We start from the raw sequence: 27,277 nt of genomic DNA, 5'->3' as shown, positions 1-27,277 counted from the left end.
AGACCCTTCGGGTGGCCATGGTGGGGACCAGCCTTCAGCGGGCCAAGGTGGAGACGACCAGGGCGGCGCAGGCTGTGCAGGCGACCAGGGTGGAGCAGGTCCTTCGGGCGGCCATGGTGGAGATGACCAGGGTGGAGCAGGCAGTTCAGGCGGCCAGGGTGGATCGGACCGTTCAGGTGGCCAGGGTGGACTAGACCATTCAGGTGGACTAGACAGTTCAGGTGGCCAGGGTGGACTAGACAGTTCAGGTGGCCAGGGTGGACTAGACAGTTCAGGTGGCCTCCATGGTCCTATAAAGGAACCCACTGCCCCTCCGCAAAATTTTCTTGAGAGCGGCTATGTGATTATGGGCAGGAACGGACACCAGCTCAGGAACGGACACAGGCTCAGGAACAGACACAGGCGCAGGAACAGACGCAGGCGCATATGTGGCCATCTTGTCTGAAGTCTCTGAATCGGCAGAACTGACACAAAGAAGCACTGGCTTGGTAGGTTGCGTCGGTGGAGCCGGTAGGGCAAGACACAGGGGCGGTGCTGGCAGAGCGAGGCACTGGGGCGGTGCTGGCAGGGCGAGGCGCTGGGGCAGCGCTAGAAGAGCGAGGCGCTGGGGGCGGTGCTGGCAGGGCAAGACGCTGGGGTGGCGACGGCAGGGCGAGGCACTGAGGTGGTGCTGGAAGGCGCTGGGCTGGTGCCGGCAGGGTGATGTCCTTGGGGATGGGCTCCAGGCCCTGTGGAATAGGAGACGCCTTCCTCCTCCTCCTCCTCCGCTTACGAGAGTGTGGCGGTGTCGCAGTCTCCTTGGCCCCCACTGGGGGTGCAACAGGGAGAGTGGACAGCTCTGGAACAACCGAAGTCGGATCCTCCCAGACCACCGGACTTGAGACCCCCGACGTCGGGTCCTCCCGGACCACTGGACTTGAGACCCCCGAAGTCGGATCCTCCCGGACCACCAAACTTGAGACCCCCGAAGTCGGATCCTCCCGGACCACAGAACTTGAGACCCTCGACGTCGGGTCCTCCCGGACGATAGCAGACTGCTTGGGGCCGGTCTCTGGAATCACAGCGGACTGCTCGGGGACGCTTGCTTCCTTCTCTTCCTCAGTTTCTGATGTCTAGATGGTGGCATCAAGCTCTCCGCCTCTGGAAGCACTGCAGCATCCTCTGCCGCCTCTGGAGGTGCTACAGTCTCTTGCAAGGGCATGGCGGCCATTTTGCCTGGAGAGACGGGCTTAGCTGGTGTTGCCCATTGGCTGCGATGGTGTAGTCCAGGATTTCAAGTCCCTTCATCTCGCACTGAGGCAAAGGTTCATCAAGGCAGCTATAAAGAAGATCCTTCAATACTGTATCATTATACCCCATGCCTCTTGAGAGAGTCCAAAAAAGCTGAGATATACCACCCACCGACTGGCCCTGCTGACGTAGATTCGTCAGATTATGGAGTCGTCCCCTCCGCTCCTCTGCAGTGCTAGGGGGAAGGATACGAATGTACGGATATGGATCTTGATGGAATCCTTCTGTCACGACACACACACACAAATAAATAGATCCAAGTGCAAATTGAATAGGGTAATCCGTAATCGTAAGTCATCCAGGCAAAGGGTCAAAAATCCATACAAAGGCAGTCCAAACAATGAACACCAACCAGACACTGTGACAAGGAGTTCTGGAAAGATGTAGCTTGGCTTTTTTTTTTCTCTGCTTACAACAAACTTTTTATTTTTGAAATAATGTACTGTTTTTGATTTAGGACTCCGGGTCAAAAGAGATGGACGACAGATTAAAACTTCTAACTCTATGTGGCCAGTTTCATCTCCATAAATGTAAAGTCACTGATTCTAAGCCCAATTTTTGGCTTTTCTGTGTTGATTTAAAGTTATTCTATGACTCTCTTTGTTAATTAGCTAATAAGAAAGCTGCTAAAACTGCTGTTGTTAAAAAAGATTATGGTTTCATTATGTTACCTCCTGATTTCCTGAAAATGACAAAAAATATTTTTTCGTTGTTTCATGTTATTTATTTCTATTTATTTTTAAACATGTATTGGATGTTTAATTTCTATTGCGGGGCGGGGGATTCGCTTATTTTTATCGCTTATAAAAAGCTGGTGCGGCAGTGTGCACTTCACTTTCACTTTCAAATTAGCGTCAATTCATCCTTTGCAAGGAGTTTGATTGACATGCGATCTGAGTCTGACCAATCAAAATCCACCATTTTTGTCCAACAAAGCAGTCAGGAGAGTTAGTAGATTAACGTCGGTCGATTTGAACTTGGCTTTAACTGAGGCAATTTGTCACGACACATTAAAGAGCCACAAAACGGTAAGTGTCCTCTAGTTTTCACTGCTTGAGATCATGGGTTTAATCCAAAATCGCCCCCTAAACCCTCATTCACTAAGTTAGGCCTATTCCCTACGTTAGTCCACTAATACTGTTCACTTGAAGGAGTAAATGAAAAGGAGTGAGCGAATTCGGACAGCCGTTGAGCGTACATTAGCTGTACACTCGTTAATGCAGTGCAATGTGGGATTGAATAAGTGCACTCAATAACGTCCACTATGACACTTTAAGACCGGCCGCTGCTGACAGAGACGCAATCTGACACGCGTCCCATTTTCTCACAAATCTCTATTTTCATTTAAGACTTTAATTAAATCATTTAAGACATGAGGACACTCGACAAAACAGACATTTTGTCATAATTTGTATGTGTTATGGTTTGTTCAAGCCCGAAAGAGAACTCGATACTGACGCGCGTCTTTTCTGTGGGTTGTGTATAATAGGCAGGACTTACAGCTCTTTAGTCTTGTCACGCTTGAATGGTTTAAAAGCATTCACATTAATAAGAGCGTGACCATACAACGCTAGTCAACGGGTGACAGAAAAAAACGGATACTGTGTAATTGCGTTAAATCCCGCCCCCGGGAGCGCAAATTCATTCCCTAGTTTACCGATTTGCGTCTGTGGAGGAAAAAGTCCGCTGTGCGTCTGGTGAGAAATAGGAATGATACATGCTTCGGTGTACAAAGTCAATTGCGCTGGGTGCAAGATAGGGCCCTGAGTGTTACCGAGAATTTTTATGCACTACAGTAAACAGGAAAGAAAAGTTGTTTCAGGTTATCAAGTTATTACTTTATGATGAAAGTTTATGAAGATAAACATTGTGCTTCTTTATAATAACATGCACTGATGGGTCGATATCAACAAGAGGAACATTTACAATATTTTTCATATTTCCATGAGGTGTTTATTATAAATTAATTTGTGTAATGAAATATTTTATTTTAAGAGGTCGACATTAAAATAGAATAGTGAATTAGTATATGGTAGTAAGTTTAAATGATATCACACTTTAACTGATCAGCTCACAGTATTAATATATTTATGAAGATTATGAATGTAGTTATAACATAATTATTTAAAGATCTATTTATAGGATCTGATTTTATATTACATTTACATTTATTCATTTAGCAGACGCTTTTATCCAAAGCGACTTACAAATGAGAACAAAAACTAACAGTAGGACAACAATATGCAAGTGCTATTGACCCTTCTCAGTTTAATCAAACGCAGTATTTTTATTTTTTTATTAATAGAATAGAAAAGAAAGTATTAGTATTACTGGATCAAGTGCTTTATTAATAATTCTTAAGTGAATTCTGCTCTTAAACTGAATGTATATTGTATTATTTTCTGTCATTATTAATATCTGTTACACGATTAAACCCCACAGAGGAACAGCAGTCAAGTGTCAGTTTATGATCACAGTTTTAACCAGTATTTTATACTAACAGGGAACGTTCTGGAAAGATTCTCTCAAAGTTATGATCAAACGTTCCTCCAGTAACATTACACATTTGTTCAGAGTTATCTGGTGTTTAACTAGATGTACCGCATGGCGGTACAAAATATGACCGCCGCTCAGGCCTGCACTGGCTTTCCACAAAAATAAATGACGTGGAGCAATTTGGCTGTATTGCGTGTTTATGTATATAAGTTGTATATTTTAAAAGACTGTCTGGAGTATTCCTGTGGATCATGGATAATTTAGAGTTTTGTAATTATTTGCCATTACTATTTAAGTTTTATATCAAAAGTCATTAGTTTAGACACTTAACATCCATAATGTGAAAACGTCACATCCATAACAGTGGTTAACAGTAAAAAGCGACTGAAGTGCCCTTGAGCAAGGCACCTAACCCCTCACTGTTCCCCGAGCGCCGCTGTTGTTGCAGGCAGCTCACTGCGCCGAGATTAGTGTGTGCTTCACCTCACTGTGTGTTCACTGTGTGCTGAGTGTGTTTCACTAATTCACGGATTGGGATAAATGCAGAGACCAAATTTCCCTCACGGGATCAAAATAGTATATATACTTATACTTATACATACTAAGTATGAAAAATCTGTGTGTTTTTTTCAAAGGACCCTCCCATTCAATTTATACAAACCTCTACCAAACGGTTGAGGTGCCTGTTGATGGTAAAAGTCAGTTATCTGACTTTGGCATGGGTTTGTTGTGTTTTACTGAAATAAAAAACATTTTTTCCCCAAAAAAGTGGTTTTATCTTGTAGCCCTGGTCCCAGAGTTTTAAAAAAACAATGTTAACAAAATTAAACTCATTCCCACTGTACCTAGTAGAACACTTAAGTAAATGTCCCATTGAAATTAATGGGATTTTATGGATTTAGGTGAAGAAAGTGTACACATAATACATTTTGGTCTGTACCATGAAGAGAAAACTGATTCAACTATATAAACTATATATTTTCTGAAAGCGTAGACTCTCAGGATGTGATCTAACATGGCATGAAACATGTCCCACCCACGTCATTAGTATACTGCCCAAGCATAACACATTGGGTATTGGTAAATCGGGTATATGGCTGATACCTAAAAAAAGTAGTAGTATGTGCATGTCTGTCTGTGTGTGTGTGTATGTGTGTGTGTTTGTGTATGTTTGTGTATGTGTGTCTGTGCGTGTCTGTGCGTGTATGTGTGCGTGCGTACATGTGTGTGCGCGTGTGTGTTTGTGTGTGTGTGTCTGTGCATGTGGATTTGTATGTGTGTGTATGGGTGTGTGTCTGTGCCTGTGGATGTCAGTGTGTGTGCATGCTTGCGTTTGTTTGTATTCCTGCATGTGTGTGTGTGACAGTATCATCCTAAACCAGCAACCCTTCGCTCAACAGCACCATCTACAGGCCGATGAGTGTACAGTCACTAAATGTGCACATAAATGAATGTATTTTATACCCCCCCCATGGATGAAATTCTACGAAACTTAGCATACCCCCAGAGGATGTCAAGTTAATCATACACATGAAATATGGTGCAGTTCTGAACATCTCCACTGAAGATAGGGGCGATTAAAGCAGAATAATATTGCATTTTCATTTTTATGGGAGGGGCGCAAATCACAAATGAGTGATTATGGGCTAGGTTGATGTGGGCCCTTAAGACCAACATACCATAAAAATTTCTTCATCCTCGGTTCCACGGTTCAAGTAGTTATTTAGGAAAAACTGCATTTTTTGGGTTTGGGGGGGCCCAGCGCGGGGGGGGAGTGGCCCCCGGGGACCAAACTAAATTTTTCCGTAAAAGTCTAGTGGGGCTACATGCCCACCAAATTTCATGTTCCCCGGTGTTTCGGTGTCCCTGGTATCGTTGACGGAAAATTCAGTAGATTGACAGAAAAAAAAAAAAAAAAAAACTTTGACAATCCCTATATGACCGCTTTCGCTAGCTACGCTAGCGGCGGTCATAACTAGATAACAAAATATGACCGCCGCTCAGGCCTGCACTGGCTTTCCACAAAAATAAATGACGTGGAGCAATTTGGCTGTATTGCGTGTTTATGTATATACCTAAAAAAAGTAGTAGTATGTGCATGTGTGTCTGTGTGTGTGTTTGTGTATGTGTGTGTCTGTGTGTGTGTGTGTCTGTGCGTGTATGTATGCGTGCGTACATGTGTGTGCGCGTGTGTTTGTGTGTGTGTCTGTGCATGTGGATTTGTATGTGTGTGTATGGGTGTGTGTCTGTGCGTGTGGATGTCAGTGTGTGTGCATGCTTGCGTTTGTTTGTATTCCTGCATGTGTGTGTGTGTGTGTGTGTGACAGTTAGGGTTGCCAACTTCAGAAAAGGAAAATGCGGGACAATCGTGGTTATTTATAGGAAAATGAGGGACACTCAAAATATTTGTACTGTATCACACAGTGTACGTCATTTCAGTATCTGCAGTTAAGTTTGTGTTTAAAAGGTTATCAGACATAAACACATTTGTATTGCTTAACCTATTTATGTATTTAATTCTAAAAATAATTTTAATGTCATACATGAAAAAAGTCACATTTCAAACATAGCTCAAAATAACAGCATTTATCTAAAATAGAAAGCTTTTTTAACATTATACACTAGGCTTACAGTTCAAAAGTTTGGGGTTAGTAAGATTATTTTTTGGGAAAAAAAATAAAGAAAGTAATTGCCTACTTTTATTCAGCAAGGATGCATTACATGAATCAAAAGTGACAGTTAAGATAATGTTACAAAAGCTTTCTATGTACTTTCTAAAAGCTTTAAAACATTAATAATAATCAGAAATGTTTTTTGAGCATATTATTCCCTCAGGTAGATTACATGTTTTCTTGCGTGGCTGGATGTTAGACTCATGAACAATAATCACGTTGTTTGCATTCGCCAAAATTGATTAGCCGAAATCAAAACGTGGACAGTGAAAGGAAATTACCGTTAGCGCGAGACGAGTCCGGCTTGAAGCGGAAGCGACCAGACGGCAGAGGATGTTCGCAAATCAAACAATGATTTGTCTCAAAACAGTGATTAAAAAAAGCTGTGATTGGATGATGACAGGTGTCGTGATCATTCTCAAGTGTCGTGGTCAGCACTGCTGCTGTTGCTGTTGTATCAGTCAGTGGTTTATCAGCTTGTCAAAAAACGGGAAACGGGAGGTCACGCACGGGACAAATAAATTAGGCCCAAAATACGGGACGTCCCGCCTAATTCGGGACAGTTGGCAACCTTAGTGACAGTATCATCCTAAACCAGCAACCCTTCGCTCAACACCACCATCTACAGGCCGATGAGTGTACAGTCACTAAATGTGCACATAAATGAATTTATTTTATACCCCCCCATGGATGAAATTCTACGAAACTTAGCATACCCCCAGAGGATGTCAAGTTAATCATACACATGAAATATGGTGCAGTTATGAACATCTCCACTGAAGATAGGGGCGATTAAAGCAGAATAATATTGCATTTTCATTTTTTATGGGAGGGGCGCAAATCACAAATGAGTGATTATGGGCTAGGTTGATGTGGGCTCTTAAGACCAACATACCATAAAAATTTCTTCATCCTCAGTGCCACGGTTCATGTAGTTATTTAGGAAAAACTGCATTTTTTGGGTTTGGGGGGGCCCAGCGCGGGGGGGGGGAGTGGCCCCCGGGGACCAAACGAAATTTTTCCGTAAAAGTCTAGTGGGGCTACATGCCCACCAAATTTCATGTTCCCCGGTGTTTCGGTGTCCCTGGTATCGTTGACGAAAAAATTCAGTAGATGACGAAAAAAAAAAAAAAAAAAAACTTTGACAATCGATTATGGGCTAGGTTGATGTGGGCCCTTAAGACCAACATACCATAAAAATTTCTTCATCCTCGGTGCCACGGTTCATGTAGTTATTTAGGAAAAACTGCATTTTTTGGGTTTGGGGGGGCCCAGCGCGGGGGGGGAGTGGCCCTGGGGACCAAACGAAATTTTTCCGTAAAAGTCTAGTGGGGCTACATGCCCACCAAATTTCATGTTCCCCGGTGTTTCGGTGTCCCTGGTATCGTTGACGAAAAATTCAGTAGATGACAAAAAAAAAAAAAAAAAAAAACTTTGACAATCCCTATATGACCGCTTTCGCTAGCTACGCTAGCGGCGGTCATAATAATGTCCTCAAAACATCAGCACAAAATATTATACATCATTCACGGAACATTTATTCTGTAATGTTTTAGTTGGATGTTTAACGTTTGTAAAATGTTGCTACTTGTTTCAGAATATTCAACATTCATAAGTGTTTTGCTGACCTTCACATTAAAAAAAAAAGTTCTAAAAAACATTCAGAAATAATACTTCCATAACTTAATGGGAACGTCAGCAAAACATTCTTAGTACATTTTTTTGTTTACAGAATGTTGGTCAAAACTTGTTGGTTTGTTTGCATTTTTACTGTTTCATGAGTTTTATGCTTCATAATTGTGTTATTGTTGATCTTTTTCTGAATGATTAACACATATAGTGAGCTGCACAATTTATTTCGAAACCCTTACCGGAAGGACACCAGTAGATGTGGGTTCAGAGGAACTGGAGAACATGACCGTTGAAGAGTTCAGAAGAAGACTCGATCACACAGGTCAAGGTAAGTCGAACCCTTCAGAGTTATGTGTAACCCAATGGTTCTATATATCACTACACAACACCTATCAACCACTCTTAGCAATGTAAACATTTGTTATCATTGATATTGTTCATTGAAGCTTATAGAGTAGAGTATTGTGAGAGATTGAGTGAGTGAGTGTACCTGCATTTACAGTAGATGTAACATTTTCCTTCAGGTCAGTCCTATATTCATAATAGAAAATCAGTTTTAATGTCCACAGCAATATCTTGTCCTTTTAACAGTTCAGGGTTTTCCGTGCCATGACATGCTAGTCATTTGTCCGTTGCGTCTTGCTTCTCCGTGTTCACAACGGGGCCGGTTCTAGGCATGGGCAGGGGTGGGCTGAGCCCACCCAAATGTCTGCCTTGCCCACCAAATCAGAATTTAGGAACAGATAGTATTAATCTGTTTTTACGATTTTCTTATTGATAAAAAGCAATCTGAGGTGGATTCTGTGTTGAAAGGTTTAATGAAGGGCTGTAGAATGCCCCAAACAATCACAAAAATAACACCAGAAATATGCAGTAGTCTATTTTTCCTTGAAATTAATGGTGCGGTGCGTCACACACTTGTAGGGCTGGAAAAACTGGAAGAAAGGGCTATTTTCTGAGAAAACAAAGGAAATCAACATTTGAACTCTCTTGCTATATTACCATCCCCATTCGAGACATGATCACACTTGAGTTGATCACCTCCCAATTTACACCACATTCCTTTCACCCGATCCCTACCTGAATTCACCCAAGAATTTATATGGTTTAATGTGAATAATTATCATACAGTATTACACATGTTTGGTATCATTTGAAATGTCTCAGTGCGACTGGTACAAAGGTCTCATCCCCAAAGAGAAAAACAAAAGGTAATAAAGTTCTTAAGAGTTTAGAGAACTTGCACACAAATGAGGGTGGGTCTTCCAGGCAAAAGGTCTCCTGCTCTCAGAAGGTGTAAACTCAATTCAAATTCCCATTGTTAGCAAATGTTTCCATGTAAATCAACCTCTGCCCCCAGTAAGTCTGGGATGGTGATTAATGTAAGTTCCCACTGTGAACTCATGTTTACATTTGAAAATAGGTTTCTGCCTTGATCTGTCTATACAATGAAATGCACCAAGAGGCTCAGGGCTTTTTTGTAACTCAAAATTAGCCTGTGATGCAGAGTGGATGCCGGCACTCCGCATCATGTATTTCTAAATGTCAGGTTTAACCTATATCTTTTACTCATTTGATATTATTGTATTGATTATCTCTGAATTGATTATGAAATTGGCATGATACATTAACCTGACATAATAAATTGTAAACATTTGATTTTATTCTAACTAGCAGTACTCTGATCAGGGAGTAGGAGTCATCATATCTTTTCCACCTTTTATTTTGTGCAGGGTTTCACCATATAAACATATTAATTATGCATTGGAGGTAGTTTTTCTTCAATAACTTTTGTCCTGCACTCAGGGATGCTGCACGGGTGGAAAAAATGCATCATATTCTGACAGCTCTGTATGCGTAACGGAGAACGCGTCACTTACGCCAAAACAGCATCCAATAAATTTGCGTACTACATGCCTTCCATATGTATTAAGTATTCTACATAATACACCCTTAAAGGATATAGACTACAGCAGTAGATTATACTTAAAGACAGACAATTTTAAGGATTCACAACAGCCGCCCCCACATTTGAGCAGCAAATGTGCAATTTTAGAGAATTCTTTAAGAGTCTTTGTTGTCCTCTAAGGCTGGAAACGGAATAAGGCGAGCAACTGGCTTGGTGTACATCTTACCCTTGACAAGAACATCTGCTGTTCTCACACATCCATCCTTACTGACAACAGTCTTAACCACTTTACCGATTGGCCACTGAGCTCTGGAGAGTTGTGGATCAACTATCGAGACTACTGTGCCTACTGTCAGAGTGTCTGATGGTTTGTGCCATCTCTGGCATGTCTGGAGCGTAGGTAAGTAGTTCCTTGTAAATTGAGTCCAGAATTGGTCCACAAGATTTTGACAATGGCGCCATCTGCGCTACCCCATTTATCCTGAGGCATACGCCACCTCTGGAAGTGATGCATCCCGCTGCCCCATGAGAAGAATGTTTGGTGCAATGGCGTCGAGGTCTGCCGAGGGGTTTTGAATTTAAAATGCCCTCTATCTCTACTAAGACTGTAGACAGGACATCTTCAGAGATAGACTGACTTCCGACTGCCACTTGGAGAGCACCTTTAATGGAGCAGACCTCTCGCTCCCAGACACCACCAAAATGAGGAGCATTAGGCGGATTGAACTTGAAGAGGACCTGGTACTCAGCTTACTGCTCTTTTAATTGGGAGTCCATCACTGCAAAGGCTTCTCGTAGTTCTCGATCAGCACCACGAAAGTTTGTGCCACAATCTGACCTGATCTCCTTTGGTCTGCCACGTCCAAAAAATCCAGCAAAATGCGCCGGCGGGTTTGTCGACCCCAGAGGGTTAACTTTAGCCTAATAGGAAGGAACATAAATTGTGATTAAAAATATATGCTCACTCTCATCAAGACGCCGCTGCGGTGATAGAGTCCATGCAGGAGGAGCAGCGTTTGGCACTGCGTTGCTTTTCAGCGCAAGCTGTTTGGAGAAGCCCATTTATTTATAATAATCTAAATAACTATATAAATGCTATGCTAACTAGATGCTAATATATGCTATCCTGATCATTTTCAATTCTTGCAATTCCAACTCAAGTCCTAACTCGCTACAGTGGTTTTGACGAAACAAGATGTTTTTATACCAGGGGCTGAGCCTATGCCAAGGGCGTGGTGAGCTGGTACCTGCTTACGTCAGATGGTCCTACAACTTCCAATAGGAAAATTCAACTGCAGTAGCTACTGTTCAACCTGAAGAGGGCAGCACCATAAACACAATATATTGTAGAATTAAAACACTTTATACCCAAATGTCAAAACATTTACTCAAATCAATGAACAGCATTAATAAAGCCCCAGTCTTACATATCATTAACTAAAAAAAGTGGTTTTAGGGTTTAGTTACCCATTAAGGGACAAACACAAAAATTCAGCGTTTTTGCTCACCCTCAAAAAGTGACAGTTTTAACATGCTATATAAAATTTTCTGTGGGGTATTTTGAGCTAAAACTTTACATACACACTCTGGGGACATCAGAGATTTAGTGCAGTTTGAGCGGTTGGCATGTGGATAATTTATTTTTAACAGCAGATTCAGGTGAAGTTACAGTTGATCATCTCACAAGCCCGAGACTCCCTGTTAAAGTTCAGGTTCAGGTACAGGTCAATGCACAGGCCTTTTATTTGTTCAATTTGCACACTGAACATGGGTTAGAGCTCTTAGTTTTGAACTCTCAAAGTGAACCAGATTAATGAATTTATCTTTAAAATGTATTAATTTGAATAATAAAATAACATCTGTTGAATTTGACCTTTATGTCAAAGAAAATTAACCATTATTTACTACAGTAACCATATTTCAACCATGATATTTATAGTAAAATTATATTAATTACAGGAAAATCCTCTTAATGATGAAATTATCATCTTCAGCTCTTAATGAGGTTTATACACTGATGTTTCTCACGCATTCCTTGTTTTTTATAGGTGACGATTACAGACTGACCTTCGCAGGCAAAACACTGGAGAATCATCAAACACTGCGGGATTATGGCATTAAACATGAATCTACAGTGCGTATGATTAGACGTCTATCTAGAGGAGGTAAAAACAGTGTTAGTTTATAATCTTAAATCTGACTCCATGTCGTCACTGAAGACAAACTCTTGTTCTCTTTCGAGGGAACTCGCAATGCGTCGATGCCGCTTTGGGAACGCTTCTGCCTGATTGCGTCTGAAGCACTTGTATCAACTAGTCCAATGGCGAGAGTGGGCATCACGGGCGGGTGACGTGACGACCAGGAAAGGATAAAGGACATCCGGTTTAGAACCGCGCTAGCTTCTGTGCCTCAGCAAGCGTTTTGTGTTATACTGTCTGTCTTATTTATTGTTGTCTGTCACAAGCATAAATATTATGGCGAACAAAACAACCTTAGATCGTGTGTTCCTCCCTGCCCTCTGTCTTTACGGGTGGGGATACACACGATGTATGTGTTGTTTTGGTTGGAACGGAGCATGTTCTGTCAGCGCTCGAGGGTGCTGACTACGAGCATTGCGAGTTACTATCGTCCTCGCTCCGTTCCCGCTTGTCACTCTTTGAGGAGGGTGTTCAGGCTCGCGTTCCTTGCAGTACCGACCCCGTGTTGCCGAGGCAGCACGGAAGTTGGTATTGCGGGTTCGCAAATGGATCTCGCGGAGAGGTTAGAGACGGGCTCTGCCTTTTCTCTGCTTTTATCCGGGGGATCCAGCGCTCTCTCTCTGGGATCGGAAGCCCGTGCCGCGGCTTCTTCCGTCCTGGTTAGAGAGCCCGGTGTTTCAGCAGTCTATCTCTGAGGAGGTAGAGTGCTGAGCAACAATGCATGTCCACAAGCATATTATATATATTTAGACAGGAGTATGGGGAGCAAACAGCTTTGGATTGTGTGTTCCTCCCTGCCCTCGCTTCATTACGAGTGGGGACACACGCGATTCATGTGTTGTTTGTTTGGGAGTGGAGCATGCGCGGTCAGCTCTAGTAAAAGGGGACCGACAGTGTTCATTCATTAATTCCCGACGTGTAACATTTGCACTATTGAGAGTTTAGCTCTGCTCCCGATGGCTTTCTTCTTGAGGGAAGAAAGTCAATAAAGATTCTTTGACTCGGATCTCGCGTTTGCTGAGGCAGCGCGTAGATTACGGGGTCTGCAATAACAATAACAGTGGACTGGCTATGTTCATTCATGAACATTACCGATGTGTGTTCACTATCGGGAGTTTCCCCATGCTACTGTTTATTTAAAAAAAGACTGCAATAAGAATCCAGTGGTTATACAAATGCAATGCATTGATTAAAGAGATGCACAGTGTATTGCAAGCTACGAATTTAGGATTCTTTTATTGTATGTTGAAACTATTTTTATATAAGCTTATATATAAATATATATTCAGCCACAGACTGTATTAACTTGTCTGGTTGATTTTTTGCTGTTTGATTCTGAGGGATTAAATAAGTGGGCTGCATTTAAACTTGCTTATCTGACTGTCATTATTTAGATTCATGTATAAGTTCAGCATTTCATCCAGACCGTGTAACTTGTCTGGTTGATCTTTTACTACATTTAATTTGGAGGAATTAAATGGTAAAATTATGTGCTGAGCATCGAGTTAAGGGAATTGAAGATTCACCATCTCAATCTCCTGTGTACAATGAGTTTGGAGTTTATAACTTCGTAAATGGGGCTGCTGGGCGGAGCAGCAGCCATTAACAAACTCCTTGTACAGGCAGAGTGTCATTTCCTGTGCTCCCCCACAGAAAGATTGGGGACCAGAATGGCATTCTCAACAGAAGCCTTTAAAGCAGAAGATGGATCTGAGGACTGTTTTTTCTGTGAAAAAGGCTTTGGCCAAGGTCCTGATGCCACTGGTGTCAGACCTCTGGGGGCAACCCCGACCGGGGTGGAGCGGTGTACACCTCAGTATACGGTGCCCGCCCCACCTCGGTGCCCTCAGGAGGCCGTTCTGCCAACCTCGCCACCCTTGGTGCCTCTGGGCGCAGAGGTCTCCAGTGAGCACATGGCTCAGTATCACCACGACACCGTGTCAAACTCGCACCCTCTTAGGGGGGTTCAAAAACTGTCAGTTAGGTTGTTTCCTGCCAGGATGCTTCAGGTCACCAAAGTGGCTGTTACAATAACATCAGGGGCCAGTCTCGAGAGACTTGTACCCTTAGTAGATTTTCTGACAGAGTGGAAGAATCTGCCAAATATATCTCCATGGGTCCTGCAGATAATAGAGAGAGGTTACAGAATCCAGTTTCGTTCTCCTCCACCTCGTTACAGCGGGGTGCTACTCGTGTTAGTACATCCCGAGCAGGCTCTGGTAATGGAGCAAGAAGTAGAGTCTCTATTAGCGAAGGGAGCTATAGGCCAGGTGTACTCGCCCGACAGAGAATCGGGGTTTTACAGTGCTACTTTATTGTTCCGAAAAAGGATGGGGGGTTGCGTCCCATTATAGATCTTAGTCTGTTGTATCGTGCAGTCAAGAAACTCAAATTCAAGATGCTCACACTCAAACAGATCGTGACTCAAATCAGATCCGAGGACTGGTTTGTCACAATAGATTTAAAAGGCACTTACTTCCATCCTCCCTCTACAAAGGAAGTTCCTGTGGTTTTCTTTTGGGGGCAAAGAATACCATTATCAGGTGCTTCCATTCGGTCTAGCTCTATCACCCTGCACGTTCACAAAGTGCGTAGATGCAGCTCTGGCCCCGTCAGGCTGCAGGGCTACGCGTTCTGAACTACATCGATGACTGGCTGATTTTGGCGGAATCAGAGCAGTTAGCGGTTCAGCATTGAGATGTCGTCCTCGCTTAGATGAAGAAATTGGGGTTGAGACTCAATGCCAAGAAGAGTGTGCTTTCTCCACTACAGAGAACCACTTTCCTTGGTGTGGTATGGGATTCAGTCACGATGCGAGCCACACTATCGCCCGTTCGTGTAGCTGTCATGCACTGTGAAACAGTTCGAGAAACTGTTGGGCCTCATGGCAGCAGCGTCCAATGTGATACCCTTTGGCCTACTGTACATGAGACCCTTGCAGTGGTGGCTCAGAACCAGAGGGTTCTCCCAGAGGGGAAACCCACTTCGTACGATCAAGATCACGTGGCGATGTCTCTGCGCCTTGGTTATATGGAGGAAATACTGGTTCCTTTCCCAGGTTCCGGTGTTGGGAGCTCTTTGCCATCGAGTTGCTATCTCGACAGATGCTTCCCTCACCGGCTGGGGAGTGGTAATGGGAGGCTGCTCATCATCTTTTTTGATGAGTCATCATCTTTTTTGGCACATAAATTGCCTGGAGATGATGGCAGTCTTCAATGCATTGAGACATTCCTCCCAGACCTGAGGGACCTTCATGTGCTTGTCTGTACAGACAACACATCGGTGGTCTCTTACATAAATATGTTGGAGCAGACATCCTGTTGAGGCAAGGGCTGAGGCCCGGGGAATGGAGGCTCCACACTGAGGTGGTGGAGCACATTTGGGGGGTTTATGGTCAGGCACAAGTGGATCTCTTTGTGTCTCAGGATACGACGCACGGTCCACTTTGGTTCTCCCTCACACACCCAGCTCCCTTGGGGCTGGACGTTGTGGTATGGACATGGCCAAGGCTACGTCTGTACATCTTTCCCCGATTACTCTGCTCCCAGGAGTTCTGGAGAAGGTCCGCCGGGATGGATAATTATACTACTAGTAGAACCGTACTGGCCGAGCCTACTGGTTCTCGGACCCGGTGTCTCTCCTCGACGGCTCTCCCTTGGAGATTCCAGTCAGGAGGGACCTTCAGTCTCAAGTGGATTGGTTGATCTTTTACCCAGTCCAGAGATTTGGATCCCGTGGGTTTGGCCTCTGAGGGGCCCAACTCATTGACTTTGGTCTCTCAGCTGAGGTTGTGGAGACCATACTTCACTCCAGAGCTCCCTCCACGAGGAAACTTTATGTATTAAGTGATGGGTTTTCACTTCATATTGCAGATCTCGGACAGTGGGGCCCAGTTTACTGCCCGTTTGGTACAGTGCTGGAGTTACTGCTGGTTCATTTTTCCGCAGGGTTATCCCCTTCCACACTAAATGTGTACGTGGCGGCCTTAGTGCCAACCATGTCCCTTTTGGTGGTATTTCCCTGAGGGGGGGGGAACCTTTGGTTGTTTCCTCCGTGGTGCTTTTAGACCAGGACAGGAGTATGGTGGCTTAGAAGCCTTATTATATATGTAGATATCCCTGTAGGATGTGGTATGCGGCAGGCTGGTCCTCTCCGCTCACATTTGTAAGGTTTTGCAACTTCGACCTGGGCGCTTTCCCAGGTTCTCAAATGCTCTTGTCTGAGTTGTGCAGTATTCACACAGACAGGTTCTGTTTCGTATGGCGTATTGGGCATTCTCGTTCCCAAAGCGTCATCGACGCATCGCGAGTTCCCTCGAAAGGGAACGTCTCAGGTTACGACTGTAACCCTAGTTCCCTGAGAAGGGAACGAGATGATGCGTCACTTTGCCATACTTCCTACATCCCTGTGATCGACTTGCTTCGGCCCTTTTCGAAGCTAGCGCGGTTCTAAACCGGATGTCCTTTATCCTTTCCTGGTCGTCACTTCACCCGCCCGTGATGCCCACTCTCACCATTGGACTAGTTTTTTGTTTTGTTTTTGTTTTTATCAGGGACAATGCACAAAAAACATTAGTCTAAAAAAGAAGAGATGTCATGTGCCAGGTTATAGCAAAAAATGCTAATTTCCACCCGCAGTCCCTGGACAGGTTGATATTATACTTACAAAAGTTCATAAAATATATACAGAATAATACATGGAAGCATTACTTCACTCACATCATAAAAACACTCTCCACTTCAGGAATCTATCACTCATTCACTCACAGTTTACATCATTCATATCACGATCATTCAGTGCGTACAGGTTTGCTTTGATAATAACCACTGTTTGGTCAGCGTGTAAAAGTACTATAGTTTGTGCATGAAATAATTTCATTTGGAAGAGTGTTCCAAAGGCTCACTGCTTTATAAGAGAATGATTGTTGACCATATGTGGTTCTACGTCTTGGAACGCTGCACTCTCCTCTGACTGTCGACCGTGTGGCTCTAGAAATTTTCTCAGAATTTAGTGTGATCGATTTTCTCAAAGGGGGAGCAGCGATGTTATGGATAATTTTAAATAGAGCAGAAATTTGATTATATTTAATGAGGTTTTCAAAACTCAAAATGTTATATTTACTCTGTACTTTACAATGATGGTACTGACGAGGCCTTTTATCATTAATTTTTATGGCCCTTTTATATAATGATTCAAGTAATTTTAACGATGTTTTACACGCCTGAGACCAATTTGATACAAGTGCTTCAGACGCAATCATGCAGAAGCGTTCCCAAAGCGTCATCGACGCATCGTCTCGTTCCCTTCTCAGGGAACTAGGGTTACAGTCGTAACCTGAGACGTTTTCTCTATAGCAGTGATTTTATATTGGTAATTCTTCAGTGAATTCTGCTCTTAAACTGAATGTATATTGTATTATTTTCTGTCATTATTTATATCTGTTACACAGAGGAACAGCAGTCAAGTGTCAGTTTATGATCAAAGTTTTAACCAGTATTTTATACTAACAGGGAACGTTCTGGAAAGATTCTCTCAAAGTTATGATCAAACGTTCCTCCAGTAACATTACACATTTGTTCAGAGTTATCTGGTGTTTAATAATGTTCTCAGAACATCAGCACAGTGTTTTTATGGCGACTTCTGTAAATCAGGCCGTTATCATCATATGCTTTACTGTACATGTGATTTACTGAATGCTGGTCAAAACTTTATTTCCATTTTTTACTGTTGTTTTATTCTTCATAATTGTGTTATTGTTGATCTTTCTCTGGCTGATTAACACATATAGAGAGACGCACAATTAATGTCAGAGGCAGTTGCGGAAAGACAAAACCAGTAGATGTGGATTCAGAAGAACTGAAGAACATGACCGTTGGAGAGTTCAGAAAAAGACTCGATTCCAAAAGTAAGTCGAACTCTTCAGAGTTATGTGTTAATGTCCATGTGTGTTTCTGTGACTCATTTAATAATAACATTAATTATCATATGCGAAAATGATATAAACAGGAAAAACTGTTTCAACATTTGAATGTTTATTCATCAGCTCTGATCAACCCAAAGGCCTGAACTACATAAGATTGTATAATAACATCTGTTGGATTTATCCTTATAAAAATTAACCATTATTTACTACAGTAACCATATTTCAACCATGATATTTATAGTATGATGTTAATTACAGGAAAAGCCTCTTAATGATGAGATGATCGTCTTCAGCTCTTAATGAGGTTTATACACTGATTTTTCTCACGCATTCCTTGTTTTTTATAGGTGACGATTGCAGACTGATCTTCGCAGGCAAAACACTGGAGAATCATCGAACACTGCGGGATTATGGCATTAAACATGAATCCACAGTGCGTATGATTAAACGTCTACCTGGAGGAGGTAAAAACAGTGTTAGTTTATAATCTTTAATCTGACTCTTCATGTCGTCACTGAAGACAAACTCTTGTTTTCTCTATAGCAGTGATTTTATATTAGTAATTCTTCAGTGAATTTTGCTCTTAAACTGAATGTATATTGTATTTATGATTGTGTACATAAAGATATGGTGAATCCGAATATTGTCCCGTAGATCAGTGGCCCCCAACCTTTTTTGCGCCATGGACCGGTTTAATATCAGACAATATTTTCACGGACCGGCCTTTAAGGTGTGGCGGACAGACACAACAAAATAAAATGATACGACCGGCATAAAAACTGGGGTATTTTTTAAATATAATAATAAACGTGAATCCAATGTGTAGGCCTACTCGCATCTTTATTAGCAGCGTCCTCGTAACATCGCGCCTAAAGAAAACTGAGAAAGCCTGAACACAAACAAAACGCCCCCAAAAGAAAAAAAATCTCGGTAACACTTTATATTACGACCCGCAAACAACTGCGTAAGTAAACCGAAATTACGGTGTACGTTTCTGTAATTATAGTGTACTTCCGTGTAGGTATAAGGGAACAATATGTTAAGTTTTGGGTAATAAAGGGGTACAACCAGATATAGAAGCAAATTATTTATAATGTAATTATTTTAAAACTAACAGGTACCTATTCTGTTAATATATTCCAGGCAAAAATTGTACGTCTGTTGTATATAAAAGTTTTTATCACATTTATGGCAAAATATGTTCTTGTGCAATGTAGTTACAGGGTAATTTTGACATCTGTGGGTTGTAAATTAAACTTGCTATTTATTGGCTTTTCTTACTAAACTACTTAACGTTATGTAATGTAGTACTTACCTTATCACATTGTATTGCAATGACACTTAAATGTCAGGGCAAATATACTGTGTAATTAAAAGTTTTTTTTGTTTTGTTTTTTTAATAAGAGCACCTTTCTCTGTAATTACTGTGCAAATAGTGTTGTTTCGTATTGTTACATAGTAAGTAGTGTTTGTTACCCGTTTCAACTGTGTAGTTACAGGGTAAGTGTAACTCCTGCGGGCTGTAAATTAAAGTGGCGCATGTTACCCCCTTGTTCTGTGTAGTTACAGGGTAAGTGTAACTCCTGCGGGCTGTAAATTAAAGTGGCACTTGTTACCCCCTTGTAAACTTGTTCCCTTATACCTACACGGAGGTACACTATACTTAAAGAAACGTACACCGTAATTTCGGTTTACTTACTAAGTTCTTTGCAGGTTGTATATCTGCTTGTTACCCCTTTATTACCCAAAACTTAACATATTGTTCCCTTATACCTTCACGGAAGTACACTATAATTACAGAAACGTACACCGTAATTTCGGTTTACTTACGCAGTTGTTTGCGGGTCGTAATATAAAGTGTTACCAAAATCTCTATGTTTTCGGTGCTGATGCAATGGTGACGCTTTCATGTAACATGTAAGGGCCTAAAAGCTGTCACAACGAACCGGCAAAATGAATGATTATGAATATGTAAAATATAGCAGGAGACATTTTAATTGTTTACTAATAAATGTACTAAATAATGTTTTTTGTGTCAGTGTCAGCTGGAAAGATGAAGTTGACGATGCTGACTCGTGATCTTCGCAGTAGTGAACTCACCAGAGAGAAATGCACATTTCATACGGATTACATAAGCAGAGAGCAGTCTGTTTTCTTTCGTTTTGAATTGTTCTGTTTAAAAGTAGACATTTCAAGCTTTCTATATATGTCTCAGGTCTGGGAGGCAAGTAGACCTTGCGCTGAGTTTCGGTTCATTTATGAGACCAGCTCCAGTTCACGCGCCGGCACCTCCGTGACGTGATTATCTATTTTCTAATATATTTACTTCTTATTTATTAAATCCAGGCAATTGGTTGATGAAACATTGATTAAAATTAAGATACAATTAATACAAAACTAAATTGAATTTAAAGACAGGCTTTTTGCTTTCTGTTTGAGGTTTCTGTGAAAGTTTTAAAGCAGTCTTTTAGTGCTGCTTTCAGTCCGTAACGGATAACTGTCCCATCCGTAACACTGTTTTTTGTTTGTGTGAAATAAATTTCTAAATAAATGCGACTTATAGTCCAGTGCGACTGCGACTTATAGTCCAGTGCGACTTAGGCTATATATGTTTTTTCTTCATGGCGCATTTTTTTGACTGGAGCGACTTATAGTCCGGAAAATACGTTAAGTTATTTATTCTTTCTGTGCGGCCCGGTACCAAATGTCCCACGGACAGTACCGGTCCGTGCACGGGGGGCTGGGGACCCCTGCCGTAGATGGTCTGCGCACTTTAACCTCGCGCACGAGCACTCTGGAGACGCGTTCGGTCTTTCCACTATCAAACTCTGTCATGTAAATAGCGAATCCGCCATGGCGCGAGCGCAACTGGCATTTAAATGGAATGGGAGACGAGACTCTGGTTGGTGTAACGCACGTAAATCCCAAGTTTTATGATCAAAGTTTTAACCAGTATTTTATACTAACAGGGAACGTTCTGGAAAGATTCTCTCAAAGTTATGATCAAACGTTCCTCCAGTAACATTAAACATTTGTTCAGAGTTATCTGGTGTTTAGTAATGTCCTCAGAACATCAGCACTAAAACATTATTTATACTTCATTAATGGAATGTTTTTTCTGGAATGTTTTAGTGGATGTTTAACGTTTGTAAAATGTTGTTACTTGTTTCAGAATATTCAACATTCATAAGTAACGTTCCCATAATGTTTGAAGAATGATAATTTGGAACGTTCTCTTAATGTTTTTTAGACTTTCACATAAAAAAAGTTCTACAAACATTCATAAATAATATGTTCATATCTTAATGGGAACGTCAGTAAAACATTATTATTTCTTTGTTGAACTGAGTTTTTATGGCGACTGTAAATCAGGCCGTCATCATCATATGCTTTACTGTACATGTGATTTACTGAATGCTGGTCAAAACTTTGGTGTGTTTGCATTTTTACTGTTGTTTTATTCTTCATAATTGTGTTATTGTTGAGTTTCTCTGACTGATTAACACATATAGTGTAATAACATGCTCTCTATGATGCTGTATGATTGACATTTCTCTTCTTATGAGCATTAACAGTGGAAAGTGCACAATTTTTGTTTGTGATGAAAGCTTCACAGTTTGTGTCTATACAACAATGGACAGAAATGAACAATTATCCCACATATCCTCTACATAATATAAATGTAAACTTTATAATGATGAGTGTAAAACATATTGAATTATTGATCCTTCATATAATTAAAGTTAAAGGTTCAGATTGACAGATTCATGACACGATATTATTCAATTTCTGACGGATCTTTTGTTCTGTTCCACATCTCACACAGGTTGTTCATGGTTAAATATACACACAGGATCCGTAGAAACACAACCTCCACCTGAAGATGAAGAAGATGAAGATAAATTAATTCCTAGGTCCCAATCTATGGATAATTTACTTGACTTGAATCAGCCTCAGCAGTGGCGCAAAAAGTGGGTATGCGCTATACGCGGCATGATTGTAAAAAAAAAATAAAAAAAATAAAAAATTGTGGTATTTTCTATATGTACCTGCTTTTGTCCGTTTCTAAATCATTTCTGCATTTCCTCAATGTTATATAACATTTTAGAGGACTAACAGGCTGGCGCCCTCAGGGTGTGTGTGTGTGTGCAGGAGATTCAAAGGGTGTCACAGCTCAGAAAACATTTCAGCTGCATTTGATGAAATACTAGATGACTACAATATCAGTAATAATAAGTTAGATTTTATCATCACTGATAATGTAGCTAACATGAAGAAGGCTTTTAAAGTCATTATGGCAGACCACTCAGATGACAGTGAGGATGACAGTGAGGATGAGGAGGACATGGTTGGGGAACAGCTAGATACAGACTTTCTTCTTGGTTCCCATCAACGGCTATCCTGCTTTGCCCACAGTCTTCAACTGGTTATCAGGGATGGGATGAAAGAAGTAAAAGTGATGTCTCGGGCAATATCAAAAATGGCCAAACTTGCCAGTCTGCTGCATAGTAGCACTGTCTTTAAGGATCGATATGAGGCTGTTTTTGGAAGTGGTAAAAGCATTCCAGTCTCAAATGTCACGAGGTGGAATTCGCAATTCAGACAAATACAAGCAGTCATCGAATTAGATCATACTGCACTAACTCAGATGTGCTCAGTGGACTTTGAGAATGTTGTCCTCAGCTCACGTGAATGGGGCCCAGTGTAGAGAACTTACACAAATTCTTGGACCGTTTGCTGAGGCCACTGAATTGATGGAGGGTGACAAAATTGTTACCATCAGCATGGTTGTCCCTCCTGTCCTCAAGCTACATTCTCATTTAACAGAAATGGATAGTGAAAAGAGACTCTGTAGGCCACTGACCAGGGCCCTCAGAGCCTCACTTAAAAGAAGATTTGCCGGCATCTTTGTTGGATTACGAATGGCAGAAGATCATGGCCTTGATTTGGCATTTGGCCATGATATACAGTATGCATGCTGGGAGTGATGCTGGACCCCCAGTTCGGGATGAACTGGGTTGAGATGGATTTCAGAACCAGTGGCAGTGCTACCACCATACAAAATACTAAGAAGGAACTGCAGAAGTCACTAACGGGTATTTATTTCAAAATCCCCCCTTTAAAGTACAGTGTATTTGCAAGATTATTGAAGTGGAAGAAGAAGTGAGTCAAATTTATTTCTGTTTTCTTTTTTTCCAGACAGCTTGATCGCTCAGGCTAAGAAAGTGGACCTGGACATCTGTGAGGAACCCACAGAACCACAAAAAGAACAATTCCACCCATGGATATCATCCAAGTGTCAACAGTGAGGTAAATACATACCTGGAGGATATTCAGAGCTGTCCGGCAGAGCAGGATGCCCTTGTATTTTGGTTGAAAAACAAGGACAAATACCGTCATTTGCATGCCCTAGTTGTCAAAGTTCTTTCTGTACCTGCTTCTTCAGCACCAGTTGAAAGAGTGTTCAGTGCTGGAGGGCTCATTATGAGGCCCCATAGAGCCAGTTTAGGAGCGGAAATGCTCTCCTCCCTCATATTTCTCAAGTGTAACAAAACACTTTTGTAAAACTGAATAGTTTTACTTACCTCACCTTCAGACAGAATGCTACACTCTAATGAAGTCGATAATTTACTCAGATTTGTTTTTCCTGTTATAGTTCATGTTAAAAAAGCTTTTGAAGAATACACCATTGTACAAATGCTTGAACTGATAAGTATACTGTGAAAAATGGTTCTTATGAATTTCTTAAACACCTGATGAATTTATTTTAAAATTCTGCAGTTTTTTGTCAAATAAAAAGAACATATGTTAAACTAGAAAAAAAGTTTGAGACAAACTTTAAGTTGGCTTGAGAAAGCCGGACCAGAGAGTTTGAAGAAGTTTGAAGTAGTTTGAAGTTTAAAGTAGTTTAAATTTTGATTGATAAATTAGTTAGAAAGAAAGAATAGTTAGAAAGAAAGAAAGATTAGAAAGAAAGAAAGATAAATTAAAAAGAAAGATTAGTTCGAAAGATAGATTAGAAAGAAAAAAGATAAATCAGAAAGGAAGAAAGAAAGATTAGTTTGAAATAAATAAAAAGAAAGAAAGAAAGATTAGTTTGAAAGAAAGAAAAAGAACGATAGATAGAAAGAAAGATTAGTTAGAAAGAAATAAGAGTTAGTAAGAAAAATTAGTTAGAAAGAGAGAAAGAAAGAAAGATTGATTAGTTAAAGAAAGAAAGAAAGAAAGATTAGTTAGAAAGAAAGAGAGAAAGAAAGATTGATTAGTTAGAAAGAAAGAAAGATTAGTTAGAAAATAATATTCGTTAGAAAGAAAGAGAGAAAGAAAGAAAGATAGATTAGTTAGAAAGAAAGAAAGAAAGATGGATTAGTTAGAAAGAAAGATAGATTAGTAAGAAAGAAAGATAGATTAGTTAGAAAGAAAGAAAGAGAGAAAGAAAGATTTTTAGTTAGAAATAAAGAGAGAAAGAAAGATAGATTAGTTAGAAAGAAAGATAGATTAGTTAGAAAGAAAGAAAGATGGATAAGTTAGAAAGAAAGAAAAGATAGATTAGTTAGAAAGAAAAAGATAGATTAGTTAGAAAAAAAGAAAAAGAAAGATTAGTTAGAAAGAAAGAAAGATAGATTAGTTAGAAAGAAAGAAAGACAGATAGATTAGTTAGAAAGAAAGAAAGAAAGAAAGAAAGAAAGAAAGATAGATTAGTTAGAAAGAAAGAAAGAGATAGTTAGAAAAAAAGAAAGAAAGAAATATTGATTAGAAAGAAAGAAAGAAAGAGATAGTTAGAAAAAAAGAAAGAAAGAAAGATTGATTAGTTAGAAAGAAAGAAAGATATATTAGTTAGAAAGAAAGAGAGAAAGAAAGATTAATTAGAAAGAAAGAGATAGATTAGTTAGAAAGAAAGAGATAGATTAGTTAGAAAGAAAGACAGATTAGCTAGAAAGAAAGAAAAATAAAGAAAGAAAGAAAGAAAGAAAGAAAGAAAGAAAGAAAGAAAGAAAGAAAGAAAGGAAAAAGGAAAGAAAGAAAAAAGGAAAGATAGATTAGTTGGAAAGAAAGATAGATTAGTTAGAAAGAAAGAAAGATAGACTAGTTAGAGATAGATAGATAGATAGATAGATAGATAGATAGATAGATAGATAGATAGATAGATAGATAGATAGATACCGTAAATCCTCTAATATAGGCCGGGGCCTTTATTTTACTCAAGCGCATCGCGGCCCAGGCCTTTATTGGAAGGAGGCCATAATTAGAGACAGGCCTTTATTTGTATTTGAGCAAAACGGACTACCAGTAGAATGAATAAAAACGAGATTTTGTGTCTATTTTAACCTATAAAATACTAGGTTAATTTATTGAAAACGTACAGTTATTTACCATATAACATTATGGTATGCATACAGAACATTAACAACAAATAAATACAATATAAATAAAAAATTTTGTGAAAAGCAATGATTCATTTTGAAACAGTATTTGTTCCAGCAGTAGTAACGTTAGCTCCACAACAGCACGCATCTGTGCATTCATTGATTTCATTCATTCATTCACACACTAGAAACGCGTGTCTTTTTGCGTGTAATTTACAGACACTATTGCGATTAGAACAAAGCAAATAGAACTGACCTATTTCTCAGCTGGATCCGTTGCTCCTCGAAATAATACTTCCAAGCACTTCTGAGGTAAATTTTCCAGGATTATTATTACTTAGATAGATGTGTGTTATCCAGCTGATTGTGGGCGTTCAGGTTTGCGTGGATCGCCTCAGATTATTTGCGTTTGAATAACGCGCGCTCTCCGTAATTAAGAGATCAAAGTCAACAGAGTATTCTGAAACTCGTTTGCACTTAAGAAAAAAAGCGAGCCTATCGCGCCAGTGCGATTGTCGATCCCAGGGGGTTAAAAAATAGATTTTCGCCAAAAATCCTCTTTGGCTCCGCAGCTGCCATGGTAAACAACATTAGCCTACCGGTGACTGAATTCTCACGTGCGAGTCAAGAGCGAAGTGATTGACATGACCAGGCTACCATAGCTATGGCTTGGATTCATTAGCAAACATTGCCCCCCTGTGGTATTTGCATGTTACTATCACAAGCATAATGTTGTGGCCTGCCCAGAAAAACGTTGGTTCTAATAATAGCCCCGGCCACTATTAGAGACCGGCCTTTATTTACCTCCGCCAACAGCGAGACCGGCCAATGTTAGAGACCCGGCCACTAATGGAATACAGGCCACTATTAGAGGATTTACGGTAGATAGATTATTTTTATTTTTATTTAATTACTTTCCCAAGCCAACTTAATAATAACTTTTATTATTATGCATTTAAATGAACGTATTTTTAATGAATTGTATTTATTCTAATGTATTTAAATAAACTTATTTTTATGCACTAGTATGAGTATTTATTATAATGGATGTATTGAAATTAATATTTTTTTCCAATTAAAACTAACCTCAGTTGACTTCATTATAATTTACTCATTTTATTATTGTTGTATACATGTTTATACAATGGGGACAATTTATATAATTTGAAACGTACAAAATAAGATGACCGTTATCAGTTTTTCAGCACGTGATTGATTATAACCAATGAGCAGTGTTTGGAATAACGCCGTTTAAAAGAACGGCGTTAGGTAACGACGTTATTTTTTTAGTAACGGGGTAATCTAACTAATTACTTTTCCCGTCGTTACAACGCCGTTAACCTTACTGGACTTTAAAGTCGTTGCGTTACTATGCATTGATTGAATAAACTGTGCAATCCGAACGCACCCCTGGCTCGCACAGCTAGTGAGGAGGTGGGTTAATAACGAGTTAAGCGATTATGATTGGCTAAGGCAGAGTCATGCGTTTCATGGTAGCCAATCAGAGCCAGTGTTTTTACACACATGCCAGCACACGCGCCACAGAGGGAGAGAGAGAGAGAGAGAGAGAGAGAGAGAGAGAGAGAGAGAGAGAGAGAGAGAGAGAGGCGCGGGCGCGATCGAAAAGGCGCAAAGTGTTTACATTTGTGTGTGTGTGTATGTGTGTGTGTGTGTGCGTGCGTGCGTGCGTGTGTGTGAGGTGCGGACGCGATCGAACCCTATGGATCGAACAGTGTAAACATAAAAACATACTCCGTAATTTTGTTTATGGATATTCAAACTGCAAAGTG

The 27,277-nt window shown here is 40.6% G+C and overlaps 1 protein-coding gene across 1 annotated transcript in view; it reads left to right on the top strand.

Annotated features, from left to right (window-relative positions):
• The window catches only part of LOC311071032 (uncharacterized protein), a gene marked incomplete at its 3' end in the record, with an annotated part of 144,924 nt that extends 122,790 nt beyond the window's left edge, over positions 1-22,134 (top strand). Inside the window, exons 4-8 of the mRNA XM_084095244.1 lie at positions 8,299-8,418; positions 12,048-12,164; positions 17,986-18,102; positions 18,468-18,584; positions 21,947-22,134. Of these exons, the coding sequence (XP_083951370.1) occupies positions 8,299-8,418; positions 12,048-12,164; positions 17,986-18,102; positions 18,468-18,584; positions 21,947-22,134 (659 nt within the window). The remainder of the gene's footprint in view (positions 1-8,298; positions 8,419-12,047; positions 12,165-17,985; positions 18,103-18,467; positions 18,585-21,946) is intronic.
• Positions 22,135-27,277: the final 5,143 nt, after the last annotated feature.

This window comes from Abramis brama (assembly GCF_963993115.1).
Source record: "Abramis brama genome assembly, chromosome: 20".
In the NCBI taxonomy this organism is placed as follows: Eukaryota; Metazoa; Chordata; class Actinopteri; order Cypriniformes; family Leuciscidae; genus Abramis; species Abramis brama.
Note: the sequence above shows the minus strand (reverse complement) of the source record. Positions and strands in the feature narration are given on the sequence as shown.